Raw genomic sequence first — 15,968 nt, 5'->3', positions numbered from 1 at the left:
TTCAGGCTTTTTTTTTAACAGTATACGTCTGACTTATATATGCAAAAGACGGCGAAGAGTCCGAAATAAACAGCGTTTACACGACGATCGGGGAAATCTAGTTTCAAAAGCTGAATCCCCCAAAAAAACTAGTTCTAGAAAAAGAGGTAAAAGATATTACTCATATTATCGAAATTTTTACGTGTTTGCTTTGTTATTTATATATTTCTATACAGTGCCAAAGAAGTTGGCTATTTGATTTGATTGAACTGTTTTATTTCCTCTTTCTTATTGTTTTTGAGGGACGTGGGGACTGAAAAACATCGTCCGTGAAGTATCCGTGGCTTCAAAATAGGTTGAAGTTTTTCTGCACTTTAGAAGGCAAGTATGTAGAGGCCTATTTAACATCAAATTCTTCACATTTGTCGTTATATTGGTAGCTTTCTTCCTTTTTTCCACTCTCTTCACTTTCACATACAATATCCTTAGAAGTATATCTCGGAAGAGATAACATTCTCTTCAACAAATATATAATTTTCAAATGCACTACATACTTCTACTCCACAAATTTCAAAAAAGGGCCGTGTCATCATTTGTTCGCATGATTTGTCTTATCTGTAAATTTCGGTTGAATTCAAAATGTTTATAGAATTTTTCTAAAAATAGAATAATCTTTTCCAAGGAAGAAATCAACAGACATTTTTTGAATTACAAAAATATTACTCGCTCTAAACCTGGTTTGCTCTTAAAAAGCGAATTTTATTCCCATAGACTTAACATTATACCATCCAAATCTTTTCGACTTGATCGCTAAATCCGAGTTTTCGTTAAAACAGGGCTCGCTATAAGCGAGTTGGACTGTACTGCACTCGTATTAGCACCTGGTCAACACAAAATTCAAGTCTTGATGAGTTTGTGTTTAGTTTCATATGTTCCTCATCGCTGTACGGAGAGTATTTCCGGATGTATAGCTCTTTAAAAACAAATGAATCATTTGAAGTAACCCTGTATTTTCTAACTCTGTTTTGATACTGAAGAACGTGCGTCAGCATTGGAATTGTAGAAATATAACGTCGTCTGCCTCACCTTCCCGAAGCTTCCTTTCCCGAGCACCATGAGGAAGTTGAAGTCCGAGGCCCTGATGACGTCATGGGAACTGACGTTATGAGGAAGGTTCTCACTTTCGTAAGATTTTCGTTGGCTGATCGTCAGGCGACACTGAAAAATAAACAAATTGCGTCAGACTTCATGTAACAAATGAAAAACTAATTGCAAGCCAATTATAGTTGGGGCACACTTAACCTGGCAGCATTGCTGAAGCTACGAATATCCGAATCACAACATTATGACAGGTTTTGTTTTGCCGAACTATAGTACTTATTGATAAACTACTTTCACTGCAAAAATTAGCTGCAAAGTACAGCGAATGAAGTTTGGTTTTCGAACAGAAAAAAAGTCAAAAATTTACTAGTTTTGCTTCAAAAATCGAAATTTTGTGCAGAATTTTTCAAAATAAGCATTTTATAGCAGCATGAACCGGAAACGTTTTGGCGCAACCATGGAAGCACTAGTTTGTACACTTCAATTACATTCAAAACTAATCAGAAATTGGAATGTTCAGAATACTATTGTCAAGTACTACTGATGTTTTAGTTTTGCTTAAATTTTATTGATTACTACATTTCAACCACTACATTAAACATTAGTTTTAAGCTAGGCATAATCGCCTCATTTCAATGAAAAATAAATTACGCTTTGAATGTTTGTGCTTTCTTAATTAAGATGTTTTATGTTTTGGTTTCAGTAGAAAGGAGTGAGCGAAACCACTGCTTTTTTAAAAGTTAGAAGAAAAACGAAAAAAACCAAATCAAAGAGAAACAACGTTAATATAACTCAAAATTTCTTTTGAAATGAAATTCTCAAAAAATTAAACATTTTAGAAAATTAATTTATTTTTAAAATTCTATCCCTGCCACATTCCATCGCTATGTTTTTTTTTTTTTTAAATGTACGAGTAGAAGAATAATAAGAACCAAACAACGGTTTGTTGAAATACTTTTTAGCTTACTTTTTGAAAGAAAATCAAATATTGTGTGCTTGCCTAATACATTTTTTATGTCATCTGTTCACCCAGTCAACACGTACGTAACGTCAAATGTATTTTCCATCAATATCTAGTTTTATTCGATAAATAAATTTCTTCAACAGAGAATGTCGACGAAATTAATTTACGAAAGAAAGATGTTGATGAAATACCTGACGACTTGCGTGCTTTTCCCGCAAAATATGTGTGGATCAAACCTACTAAAAAATTGTTAAATAAATGTACATGTAAACAAAATGATACATCAGCCAAATCTGTTGTAAGTAATTCTCTACTAAATCTACCTTTTGGCCAAGTAATTAATACACTAATTGTATAATCGTATATGAAGTGAAGAAGTGTCACTAACGCCATTGCTTGGGAAAGTAGTGTTGATGAAGTTAACTGTAGGAAAGGCATTGTACACAGAGTGTTCTATCGATCAAAGATGATCAAATTACTAGCTGCGTCGCCCGGCTTTGCACGCTCTACTTCGAAAATAAAAGTTATGTCAAGTGACGTGCGTTCAACAATCAGGCTTGGAAAAAAAAATCATTAAAATTTTGCGGCTGATTGCGGAAAAATAACCAAAAAGGACACATTTTAAATCGCCTGATTACAGGAAAAGTATCCGAACAAAAGCCAGAATTTTATATTTGTTTATATTTGAGAAAAAAATGGCAAAAGATCTTTCTTCTCAATGTTTTTTTTTACGCTACAAATTTTAGTAAAAGCATTGTTATGGAAAGTTCAGATGAAGCACTGAATAATAGTTTGAATGGAAGAAAGCCTTTGAAAAATAGGGATTTTATGTCGAAATCTAAGTTTCATAATTCATAGTTTTTAATTGATATATCCGCTAATTATTATCAGAGGATTGTGTTAAATATCGAAACATAAAAATGGGGAAATTACGAATTTATCAATAACAGTCGATGGTCAGTTCACTTGCGCTTGGGAGAAGTAACTTGGACATAGATATATACATAAACAGGTACATACATAGATACACACGCTACGTTTTTAATTATATAATATTCTATCAAATGTTAATTACAATAGGTAAATCGGGGTGAGGAAAAAACATCTTTGAAAGACGGTTAGGGCAAAAACAAAAACCCCAAAATCCTACAATAAATTTTCAATTAAAAAAAAAGAGTTTTGAGGACTGTATAAACACTGTTCGATATTGTTTTTTTTTTTTTTTTTTTTTTTTTAAAGAGAACATGCTTTCCTCTATTTTCCTAATGAAACAAATTTTTCCTGAAAACTTTGTTTACCTTCATCTTATTCTGAAGTTCCGCTATTGCAGCTCCTTCGGGTGGAACAGGAACATTGTAGAATTCACCCTCCTCCCCCGTGAGAAGCTTGAACCAGCCCTCCACGGGGCTCTTGAGGAGTTCTGAAATTCCAAACGACATAGAACCCATGAAGTCATTTCTAGAGGTTCGATCCCAGTCCCACACTTCCACGAGAAGTCGCCGATCTTTGTCTTCTGCTTTCAGATCTCTGAAAATTTATAGACTGATCAATTCGTCAAAAAGTAATACAGGAAAATAAAAGTTGCAGGAAATACTTCCGCTGGCCGAGTTTAAGCTATTGCCTTACCAGTAAGTGCTGCGGGAAAAAGTATAACACGGCAGCAATTACATGATAGCTAAGTTCAATCAACAATTAAAGTTTGGACAGCAGGTCTATTGAAGATAATTCAATTCTTTTGAAGTTAATAGTGGACATTTTTTTACACTCATTTTCATCATATTTAACTCTTTTTAATGAGAATATTCTGATCAATAAGCAAAGAAAACGTTAAGTGAAATAGAATGAATGGAAAATGAGTGAAGAAATGAAAGTAACATGAAGTTTCAATGCAAGCGCTTTCAATCAGACAGTGTTGATAACAGCTAGTAGACTCCGACTTTTAGTCAGTAGCTCTGGCAAGGTTGCAGACATATTAAGAGACTCCGACTTTTGGAATTTAAAACCTTTACCCCGGAATCAATCCGACTCCGCGACTCCTTGCTCAGAACAACTTTTCTAAACTTTGTCAGCAACTGAAATAATCACAAAAGTTCTAAACTAGAAAAAACGTCGCTGAGCGAGGATCATTTTACGACCCCAAGCACTCAACTCATTTTAATTTCCAAAAAACTGACTACCTAGCTCATTCTTTCCCTATCAGTAGCAGAGTTCGGTCCCATATCTGTCTTTTGTTTGTTGTTTCAATGAAGTTCTATAGATAAATTATTTCGCGAAGCTAATATGGTTAATTTTTTGCTTTCAATTCTGCAGTTAAATTTTGCCTGCGTATAGTAATGGCGACTCTATACGAAAGGGAAATGGGCCATTTGCGTAGTACATTTCTTATTAAAGTTGAATCGGATGAAGATTCGATCAATGAAGAAAATGGGTCTAAACATTTTTTATGAGAAAATTTTTCAGATCATGAAAATTTCAGCGAACATAATACAGAATTAAAAGCGGCTGAAGGTTTCAGAAACAAATAATGTCACTCGGAATGGTTTTGAGCAAAACATTGTAGGAGGCAGCAAGCGAATAGGGAATAATAAAAAGCTTAAACTTATAAATTTCTTTAAACATTTTAACAAAAACCATAACATTTTTAACATTAATTTTAAAAGTTTCTATAGTAAAAATATTAGCAACATATAATTTTTGTTGTAAAGTTTGTAAAACTTACGTAAAGTATCATGATCCATTCGCAACTCCAGAGCTCAAATACGCTACCTTCGGTGATTAACAATACTACCGAAAAAGGTAAAACATTCCATTCCACGTGTTTTCTTTGGGGTAAATTACAGGCTTCAGACAGTTTGTGTTGTAATGTAATTTCAGAAGAATAGAAAAGAAAGCTTCTCACAAACAAGATAAAAAATTACTGTCATTCATAAAGCATCAAAGCAAGTTATAAGTTACTGCATTTGTTTGTTTTACCTTTTTCATCCGCCATTAGACAGTGGCTACAGCGCCCCCTATTGTTTATTGGAGTTGCGAATAGCGTTTCTATGAATTTCGTTTGAAGCGAAATTTTTGAGAGCTTAAAACATAAGTGCGATATAAACTAATTTAAGTATCGCACGTGTTCTAAAAATGAATTTTTAATGTCTAAAACTGTAATGGGTAATGGTTTTAACAATAGATAGGAAGATAAATAATGCTTTAACTGCAGGAGATTAAATTTTGGTCTGGGTTCGTTCGATGAACCCTGCTAGTTTTAACCTTAGAGCAGGAATTAAAACGGAGGGAGCAAGTTCAATCGTTGGCTTAGCAAAAGCTCACCCAAAGACCCCAAGTCACGTGACTCAACAACGACGAATGGCTGGCACGTTCTGCGCGAAACAAGCGAATGAAACCTGGTTTCTTCCAATGCTTTGCTTTAAAATCTATCACGTGACTTAGGATCTTGATTTCATGAATGAAAATCTTGACTTCCTCCATTTTATCTCTTCTCAATAGTTCTAACAGTTGCTCAGGTGACGCGCGTTCTGCCGGGTTAGTTGCCTCATGACTCACTTAGAACAGATAAATAATTATTGTTAGTTTAGTGGCGTGCGGAAGTAGACGTGGAGGGTCTGAGGACTATGCGTGTCTGAGGCGGGCTTGAACCACGGACCTTGGTGAAGCTAAATCAGTACTTTAACCGGTGAGCCAAAAGGACATCAAGGCTCGAAGGCAAAGTTGGATTTTTCTACTTTCTGAAAGCACTCCACAGTTTGATAGCTATAGTAACATTCTATTACAATTATCGTATTTTATCGATATCGTAATACTGAATGCACCATTAGGATATACTCAACTTACAACATGATAGTCTCCATCCATTGTGGGTTGAGATTCGCTTTGATCGTTTTCGTCTTCTTCTTCTGAGAGTTTCTGTTGTCTGGGATGAGCTTGAGCTTGACGTAGGGGTCGGACAGGCCGTTGGGGTCCATGGGAATTAGATTCTTGGCTTGGCGAACTTTGAAAAAGAAAAGCAGAGAATTAAAATTTCGAAATAATTTGTCAATAGTTTTCTTTTACATGAATGAGTTTGATGGTTTATGGATGTAAGTTTCGATATTTAACAATTTAAAAAAAAAGACAGAAAAAAATATTTCTATGTTTAAAAATCATTTTTTTTTTGTGAATAATTTTCAAATGCGATGAAAAACATTTTTCAATAAATTAGCTTACATTTAAAAATTAGTCTTGTGAATCCTTGCTATTGCATTCAAAACGCATACTGTCTTTAGAACTTTAAACTTATGCTTTATTTGATATTTTCGACTCCTGTGCTCGACAATTAGTCAGACTCCAACTCCCCGACTTCGACTCTGATTTCGTAGCTATGGGAAAAATTTATACACGGAGGAAAATTGAAAGACTCTGATTCTTGGATATTCAACGCCAACTCCGGCTCCTTTATCCCAAAATGAGATTGACACCGACTCCGAAGCGATGGTTTTAACTGTGAAATAATTATTGTTAATATGACTTGTTTTTATTTTCATTCTAAAGTTTTAATTTAGGTTTTCAGTTTTCGGCGGATAAACTCGAAGTCATTTATGTTTCTACATAAAAATATGCGCAGACGTTTTTTTTTTTTTTTTTTTGACAATGAAAATTATTTCTTTAAGTTGAAATTTTATCGTTTTTATTTATTTTGGAAAGTGCATTAATTCATTTAAAAAAAATATTTTTGACAACAACGGAAAAAGAAACGATTTTTTTTGATATGATGTATTTATTTAATGAGCTTATTAATTTTAATTTTTATTTTTTCGTTCGAAAGCGGTTAAAGATTTTTTTTAATGGAAAAAAGTGTATTAGCTGCTTTGTTTAAAAGGTGCTGTTTTATTTGTTCGTTTATTTATTTATTGATTTTTTTTTACGCATCTAATTTTTTAGATGAGTAAGGCGTATTTTATTCCTAGAAATAAGCTTTAAATATTAAAACATTATGTTTGAAACAATTTGCGATTTTAGCTATTTTTGAGAACATTTATCAGGTACTAGAAAGTAGTATGGGTATACGGGAAAGTAGGCCCGTTCAGTTCTAGACGGAGCTTCTTGTTAGTTACATTAGAACATTGTATCCTACGAAAGAGTCATAAGGAAACCATAAGGATTTCAATTGTCCATGCTGTAAAAAGCTTTCACGATAACCACAAGGCTGAAAACTAAATTGCGTTATATGGCAACATGCATAGTAACCCGGGCTGCGGAGTCGGAAGAAAAATGGTCGACTCCGACTCCAGGATTTTTAAACGTTCGACTCCGACATTTTTATTTATTTTTTATTTATTTTTTCAAATCATCCCCCCCCCCTCATGGGAAGGGAGAAAAGCCCCTAAACTTAGATTGAAATAGTATTATAACTCCTTTTTAAGAAATTTTCACGTTGTATTTTATTGTGAATCTAAGATGCAGACAACGTTAGAAATTCAATTTGAAAATCAAATTACCCAATGGTTGCGATTTCTACAGTGAGATTACTTAAAAATATAGGAGAAGGATTAATTTGCTTCCTTTAATATTTAAAAATAGTCGTTGATCAAATCCTGTGCTTTCAATTTTTGAAAGCACAGAAAAGAGTTCGAGTTCTAAGAGCGAAAGAGCGAAAAAAAAAAAAAAAAAAAAACATTTTTGCAAACTTTTCAAAAAACTTTTCTTGAGAGGGGTGGTCCCTCCTCCCGGGGGACACCCATCTGGTGGGCGGCACCTCAACTTAATTTCAGAGTTTATAAAAATTGAAATACTTTAATTCTAAAAAAGTTCCAAAATAATAAATCTTAAATTTCATCATAAAAATTCAAACAAAAATATTGCACTATACTGCTGAGAGAGGTCGGATACATGTACGTCAGGAGTAAATTTTACACAAAATACGGCAGTATACAGTTTTGTACGAATAGCTTTTACTATACCTATATTTCTTGGCTCAATTTTTAATTTTAATTCGATTGGCAGCTTCAGAATTAATCTAAATATGAAGATTTTTGGATTAACTACAATTATTGAATGTTGTAACAAATAAATCATGTACTAATTTTATTTGAATTTTTAGTGGTAACCAATCTTTCTTAGATAAAGTCTTTAGATTTAAAAAATAATTTATTTTTTATCGGATCTTTTGGATTTGCGCTTTCGTGCCAACACTTATTTGAATTTACCAAGCACCCCAGAAGTTTTCCGACTTGCTCAAGCGATACATACATTTCTTTTACTATTTTATAATTGAGATCGAGGTAAAAAATATGTTATTATTTTTGCTTGAAAGTGATTAGAAAATGTTAGGCAACAAAACTGTTTACTGACAGTTGCTATTAGTCAAATAAAGTTAGAAAATAAGCAAATTAGAAGACGGCGCGCCGTCTACTAATTTGCTTATATTCTAACTTTATTTAACTGATAACAACTGAATAGAAAGTTCGATAAAAAATCAAGCCAGCTGGTTGACACAATGACAATTATTTTCTTATTATTAGGTTTTTGTACATGTAATCAAATTAATTGGTAGTCAGTTTTTTTAAAATGCAAAGGGAGTCGGTGAAAATTAAAGAAAAAGAATAAAAAAGAAACCCGGAGTCGGAGTTGGCATGCTTTCGAACGACTCCGACTCCTTTGCCCCAAAATCAGTTCGACTCCGAATCTTTGACTCCGACTCCACAGCCCTGATAGTAACTTCTGAAAACAGATTTGAGAAAATATTGTCATATTTAATAGAAATTCGAATGTGATTGAAATGAGTTTGGGGCTGTGCATAAGTGACGTCACGATTTTTTTCCATCATATTTAATCCCTCCCACTCTTTGTTACAAAAGTTTGTCACTTTACCTCACCCCCTTTCCTCGCCACAGGTCACGCTGTATTACTTAAACAATTTGTTACAAAGAAAAAAAAGTTTCAAATCACATTACTCCCTCCTTCTATTTCCCAAACTCACAATTTCATAAACCTTCCCCTCAAATCGTGATTTCATTTGTGGACGAACCCTTAATGTTACAATTACATTGATGTAATTCATAATTTTTTTGAAATCATTTATTCTCACTTTTAGAATGTTGTTGTTTCCTTCAGCCAAAAGTACTACTTTTAGTCACTGAAATTGATAGAATAAGCAAAAAAACATGGAACGAGAAAAAACTTTTATTTTTCCAACGCTTAGTTTTTAATTATTTTTTTTAAATGTCCAATTTTGAAAATAAGGCGCGGTCTTTATGACGTCACAAATGTTGTACTTAGGCATATCTTTCTACCGCGTTTCCACATTATGATAATCAAGAAGCGAATTAAATAATTGCGCTCTACGCTTGCTATAAACCATACTGTTGCCAACACATGTGAGTAAAGAAGCGAATTAAATACTGTGCTCTGTGAATGGCATTTTATCATTTTTGATGTCATCGGCAGAAGCGTCAACAATGAAAGCGCACCGATTAAAGTAATTTTTTAGAAATGTTAAACTTAGTCAAACTATTTAAAAAATGGTCAGATCCTACATTTTTAAGCTTGCTCTTTCAGAAAAAAATACTTCTAAAATTTTCGTTCCCATTGGAGATTTCAATTTGTGAAACGACATATATATATATATATATATTGGTTTTTTTATTTTTAGGAAATTTTGATCAAAACAAAGTTTTTACAGTCGCTTACGTTTAAAATGAAATTAAAGGGCCAAATAGCAATTTCGCTGTCGAAAATTAAATAGCACACAGTAAAACGTAAAGCGGAATTGAAGCTTTATTTATAGCCATTAAATCGCAACATACAACTTTAATTCTAATGGACGCGGCTGTATATTTCTTCCGAAATATGGAATTTATTTCTTCCAAATTTATTCTTCCTGCTGCAGCACGGAAAAGTATTTGTTTCTATAGTCAAGTAGATCGATATTTGCAAAATACATGCAGCGTAATTGTATTCTATGAAAACACACCAATTGTTATTCAGTAAGTTACCGCCCTACTTGACTGAACTAGCGGTGTATTTCACGTACACCAATTGTTATTCCGTAACGCATCTTACTGCTAATCTTCATGTATATAGTAGCGAATGATCGAGTAACTTTCCTGACGTCATCCGCAGCGAAACTCGCTCCACGACATGATAATTTGGTTATATGTTTTGGTAATGTTTAACATGCAGGGATAGGCTTTATTGTGCTGGATAACTTAGCTGTTTTACGGGTAAGACTGTCATTTCAAGGGGAATGAAGAAACGAAAAAATGGTCAACAAGGAACGTTTTCTACTGGAGTTTAGGTTTCATGCACTGGAGTTAGGGGTAAAATAAAAATACAAAAGTGATGACCAGCAACAGGCTCTAGGCCTAGTTAAACTGGTCCTAGTCATTTTACAATCCCCAGTAAAGATCAATGGCCCGCTTAAAACTATCTACTCCCTTGCTCATTACCACCTCTTCCGGTAAGCTGTTCCAAGGTTCCATTTCAATGCTAAAATAATAATTTTTCGTAATATCCATGTTAACCTGAGATTTAAATAGCTTAAAACAATGACCCCTTGTCCTCTTTTCAGTGCTAAACTTTAGCCTTGTAACATCTTTCATTTTAATAAATTTAAACAACTGAATCATGTCCCCTCAGGCTCTTCTTTGCTCAAGACTGTACATTTTTAGACTTCTAAGCCTGAAACCATAGTCTAAGTGAGAAAGTCCATTCATTAGCCTTGTAGCCCGCCTTTGAACCCTTTTCAATACATTAATATTTTTCTTAAGATAAGGAGACCTAAACTGAATAGCATACTCCAAATGAGGTGTTACCAAACTTCTATATAAGGGCCGAAGAACTTCTTTAGATTTGTTTGAAATAGATCTATTGAGAAATCCAAGCATCTTACTGGCTTTCTTACTAGCTATGCTGCACTGTTGGCTAAACTTTAAATCCTAACTTATTAAGACACCCAGATCAGTAACTTTTTCTACCTTACTAACAACTGAACGTTGCAAATAAATGTCAACCATCAAAATATCACGCAACAGGCAATGGCTTCGTTCAAATGTAGAATCAATTTTCACCCATCATACCTTGACGGGGATTTTCTAATAGGTATAAATAAGCATTAAATTTCTGCCCATTTGTTTTTACTGCGAGGATACTATACTGTAGGAGAAAGTATGAATACAGCAGAGAGTCTGCGAATGCAGAACACACGAATCACAATTTAAACCTCATGTGGTGACCCTTAGAAGATAATGGTACCCAATTAATCTAAATTTGCGACAAAAAATATTATTTTCTTAGTGATAATTATGATTCAAGATTATTAGGACATGCGTATTCATTTCGTATATCAATTGATTAAATTGCGAAAGTTTTCGGTTTATGTATGAATATGAAACTGTCTGAAGTAAAATTTAAAAAAAAAGAAATAAATAAGATAAATTAAGCTAAGGAGTATGAACTTTTGAAAATGTATTTGGATTTCATCAGCGTAGAAAAAATACAAGTTAGATTTGAAAATATAAAACTCACATTGATGTTCTTTTATCACACTAATGGGGGTAATGAAACCGTGACAGGTTGATTATTAAAATTATTATGATGCACTTAAAGTTAATAAATAGCAAAATATGAAATTAAATCAATAAGTTCTGCTTCATTCTTTCGTAGAAATGTTATTTATTCTGACTAAACGATGTATTCTCTAATGTACGACACTGTAGCCTTTAGTGGGGGAAATACAGGAAAAGCTGAAAATTTGAATACGTGCACTGTGTTATATAAATTTTCTCTCATACAATGTTTCTAAGAAGGCCTCTTGATAGATTGCATTTTTATCAATCTATAAGCATCAAAAAGGTGTAATTTTCTTATTGATGATTATAATTCGAAATTAAGTACATAACATTCTCATTTGCTATATAAACGTACCATATTCATCAATGGAAAGATTGATAATTTTCTGTAAATATGCTTTTACAGCAGCAAGCATGTATTACAGGAAAAAACAAGAAATAGTTTGGAAAATAAAATATGTTCGCAACTAAATGGTATTCATTTATGTATAGTATGAATATGATAGTACCGGAAGTGCATGTAGATTTAAAAATAAATAAATAAATAAAAGGAAAATACAATTAAAAAATGGTTTTAAATTTGGAATTGAATTTTTAACGCAACTAAATGCTGTAGGAGAAAAGAAAAGTACAATAGGTTAGCATCTGGTATCAATACGCATTGTCTAAGAATACAAAACTCATTTTGATTTTCTTTTATCGCAGTACCTAATAGAGGTATTAAAAAACTGACAGATTAATTATCAAAGGGAATAAAAAAAATGCTTAAATTTAATACGATTGTATGAAATAAGAGCTACATATACATAATAGCTTTTGTTTCAGAGTATAAATGCTGCATATTCCTACTATACAGTGGCGGCGATTTGGGTGGAAAGGGGGGGGGGTAACCGTCCCCCCTTAATTTTTATGGTTCTAGGTGGGCACATGGTGACATCTCAAAATACTTAGGGGTAAACAATGTAAGTCTAATTCATGTCGAAGTGTTTCTTTGGGGAAAGTTATTGATCACATAATTCATCAAAAATCTTAAGAAAAACATGATTTAAGCTAGTAGATTTGCATCAATTACCGCTCATATGCTCTAAAAACTAGCTTTAGCAAATTTTTGTACCTTTTTTTTCCTCTTTCATTTTTTGGCAGCCGATAAAAATCCCATGGCATTTAGTTGTCGTGTTCCCCCCCCCCCCCCTGCATTTTTCAGTTCCAATCGCCACCTCTGACTATTATATGATACATTCCCCAACCATACGACACTATCTTATCGTATGAGAAAATATATGAGGTTATGAAAGTCTGAATAAGCATAACCGGTTACTTATAAACAGAGCTGCCAACCTTTGAAAATCCAAAATAATAGCTGCATTTTGAGGCGGGGGGGGGGGGGGGGGGTGCGTGGCCGCTGCTTTAGAATCAAACATTGATGAATTGTCAACAGTATAATGAACAAAATAATGATAATCAATGAATTTCAAATATGATACAGAAACTATAAATAAGGGATAAAAGATTGTATACTGAATATTTTAAGATGATAAATTCTTGATTATTTGTATCTTTTACCGGTCGGCATGTCTTTTTGAAGTAACATGCTTGCGGCCATCATTACGACCACCACGTTCAACTGAAAAATCGCTATTGCAAATAGTACATCTTACATAACCCGTCTTTAAAGATGAAATAAGGAATGGCCAAGTGCTTTTATATTCTTCACGATATTTTTTGGCAGTTTTGCCGCTTTTTTTTGCCGAAGATCCCATAAACTGCATGAAAACTAACCCGGCAGCACACGGGTAGAAGTTGGATTTTCTGAACTTATCGGTTTAGTTTTCATGCAGTTTATGATTTTTTTTGCGTGTTCTTGGGATTATAAATTAAAAAAAAAAATCGTAGTTTTTGTATCCGCTTTCGTAGCGTCGTAGTAAAAAGCTGTAATTCGTAGGAAACTACGATTTTTCCGTAGCAGTTGGCAGCTCTGTAGGGGTAAGTGGTGTACCTTGGACATATGTCTACCTTGGACCTAGGCTGATTATAGCTCTGCTTATTAAAATAGTTGAATAGTAATATGGGTAGTTAAAGAATTTGCCACTAAAGGTCTCAGTGCGTACCTTTTTGTTTTGTTGAAAGATAATCTGATTGAAGTATTATTGAAAAAGGAAATCCGCCATTCAAAAGTAAGTTTTTCCATATACTTTTATGTATTTTTATTATGAAACGTATATTGTTCATTCTGAAATGAAGGCCATGCATTATACAGTCATGTTCTAACTGTAACAGCATGTGCTTGAAGCAAAGTTAGACCTAACTGTAACATAATGGACAGCTACTTTGTTCTTTTATAACCAAGTGGTATACCTCGAACCCAACACAAGTGGTGTGCCTTGGACTGGTTCAAGATACACACTTCTACATAGCTGTTACAACTCCTAAAATTTTAGTGGGCGATGATTAACTGGGTGATGGTTTAACTGGGTTTTTGCTTTACGATGCTACTGGTGTGTCAATATCTGAAGCTAGTAGGTACTTCTTTGATAAGTATTATCACTCTTGAAGAAATAAGGCTATATCCAAAGGCACTACCGAGAAAACAATTCTGTAGGGGAAGACCTTAAAGAAAGTCTTGTATTTTGATCGATACACCCGAGAAAGAGCTTCTTGAAATATAAAAGGCTAACAGGGCAATGAAAAAAGTAAAGCAAACTAAGACAGTAAAACCCTCTACCAGGCCAGTTAAGAGAAAACTTGATTGTTCCTCAGAGTCTGAACTGGAGAATATTGAAGATTTATATGAGGAATTCGATATTTTAGAGGAAGATTTTAATGAGCTAGATAACGTCAATATTCAGATTGGTGTCTTTGTATTGGTGAAATTCGCTGGCAAGAAAATTATCAAATATTTTTCTTAGAGATAATTTCTATTGCTGATGATGAGATATGAAGTTAAATATCTGAAAAAAGATCCAAACTGTTAGAAGTTCACAAGAGGAGCTACTACCGTTTATGAAGTTGGATTTCGGAGCATGCCAAATTTTGGGTCACTATCGAAGTTTTCCCAACATGCATAGCACACACTTATCTAACAATCACTTTGTTGAGAGTGAATAAAATTTCCGAAATTTTTTCTTCCCAAAAAAAAAATCGAAATCTCGTTATTTTCCCGATTTTTAACTTAACTTTGCTAACTTAACACTAAAAAAAAATATCTCATACTCTCACAGATAATCTGGCCCTTAACTGAAGACTTATTTAAATTCAGCAAAAGCTCTTTCGTAAGTGCGAGAAATGCCGAATTCAGGGTTTGTATGATAGTTAAAATTCTTTAAAAGTCCATATTTTTCTTTTTCACTTTTAAGGCCTAAAAAGAAGACTAGTTTTTTCACTGAAATTTGTATTTATAATTTTATAGTTCGTCGTCTTAATTTTTTTTTTTTTTTTTTGAAAGAGGAGCGGGTATGAAAGATGAAAAAAAAGTACATTTCGTTAAACTTCATAAGGTGAGTTCGGGTAAGTGCGTCCGCGGGGTAAGTGCGACTCTTGAAAATTTTGGGAATGCTGTCCTGAAGAGATTTATGCCATACATTGAATATGTTGGGAGAATGTTTAGTAACAATTTCTATAATTAGAGGTTGGCACTGGTACTCATATATAAAACACAATCAGCGATAACTTAAATGTCTTGTACATAACTCTAATGTGAAGATTGAGAAGGTTAAAGTTTCGTTTATTTTGTTGTCATAATAAACAACTGAAGTCAGCAAGTGTAAGTGGTATTTTTTAGTGACTACTTAACATACATGGCGTGTTTTAGTTAATTACTATAACCAGAACTTGTTTATACGAGGGGTCGCGCTTTCCCTTTTTTTAAAAGTAAGATGTGGTTAGTGCATTTCATATTGTAGAGCAAGTGCGACCCCATGCAATTTGCCTTTAATTTTGCTTATAATTTCTATTTTGAGTTTATTCTTTATTTACCTTTTCAATAACTTCTACTAAATTCCAATTCTGCATTCAATTTGAAAAATGGGGAGAACCTATGCTCTCTCTCGAAAGAATGGATTAAAAGAAATCGTATTTTAAGGATAATCTCTAAGCAACGTTAGCCAAAAACAGAAAAATGAGGTGCCAATTAGATAATTTTAAGGCAGCGGTTAGGTAATTTGGCGTTCCAAAATGAACTTTTGTAGACCATTTAAAAGCTAAGCGAGGTTGGATACCTTCGATTGGTACAGTTACTGCGATTCTTCAATTGGTAGAAAGAAAACACAGTTTAGATGAAAGCAATGATTATGAGAAAGAAATGAGTTTAAAAGCAATCAACGATAAAGCTTTACCGGCAGAAGGAATCAGAAAATATAAAGAAATTAAATATT

The 15,968-nt window shown here is 33.5% G+C and overlaps 1 protein-coding gene across 2 annotated transcripts in view; it reads right to left on the bottom strand.

The window, feature by feature from the left end:
• LOC129228497 (protein kinase C, brain isozyme-like) overlaps positions 1 to 15,968 on the bottom strand; it is a 240,001-nt gene that overhangs the window by 72,342 nt on the left and 151,691 nt on the right. For both annotated transcript variants that reach the window (XM_054863185.1, XM_054863179.1), the window contains exons 6-8: positions 5,885 to 6,041; positions 3,343 to 3,571; positions 1,066 to 1,197 (exon numbers count right to left, since the gene is read on the bottom strand). In XM_054863185.1, the coding sequence (XP_054719160.1) occupies positions 1,066 to 1,197; positions 3,343 to 3,571; positions 5,885 to 6,041 (518 nt within the window). The remainder of the gene's footprint in view (positions 1 to 1,065; positions 1,198 to 3,342; positions 3,572 to 5,884; positions 6,042 to 15,968) is intronic.

This window comes from Uloborus diversus, chromosome 1, assembly GCF_026930045.1.
Source record: "Uloborus diversus isolate 005 chromosome 1, Udiv.v.3.1, whole genome shotgun sequence".
Classification (NCBI taxonomy): Eukaryota; Metazoa; Arthropoda; class Arachnida; order Araneae; family Uloboridae; genus Uloborus; species Uloborus diversus.
The sequence above is the reverse complement of the archived record's forward strand: the minus strand, read 5'-3'. Positions and strand labels throughout refer to the sequence as shown.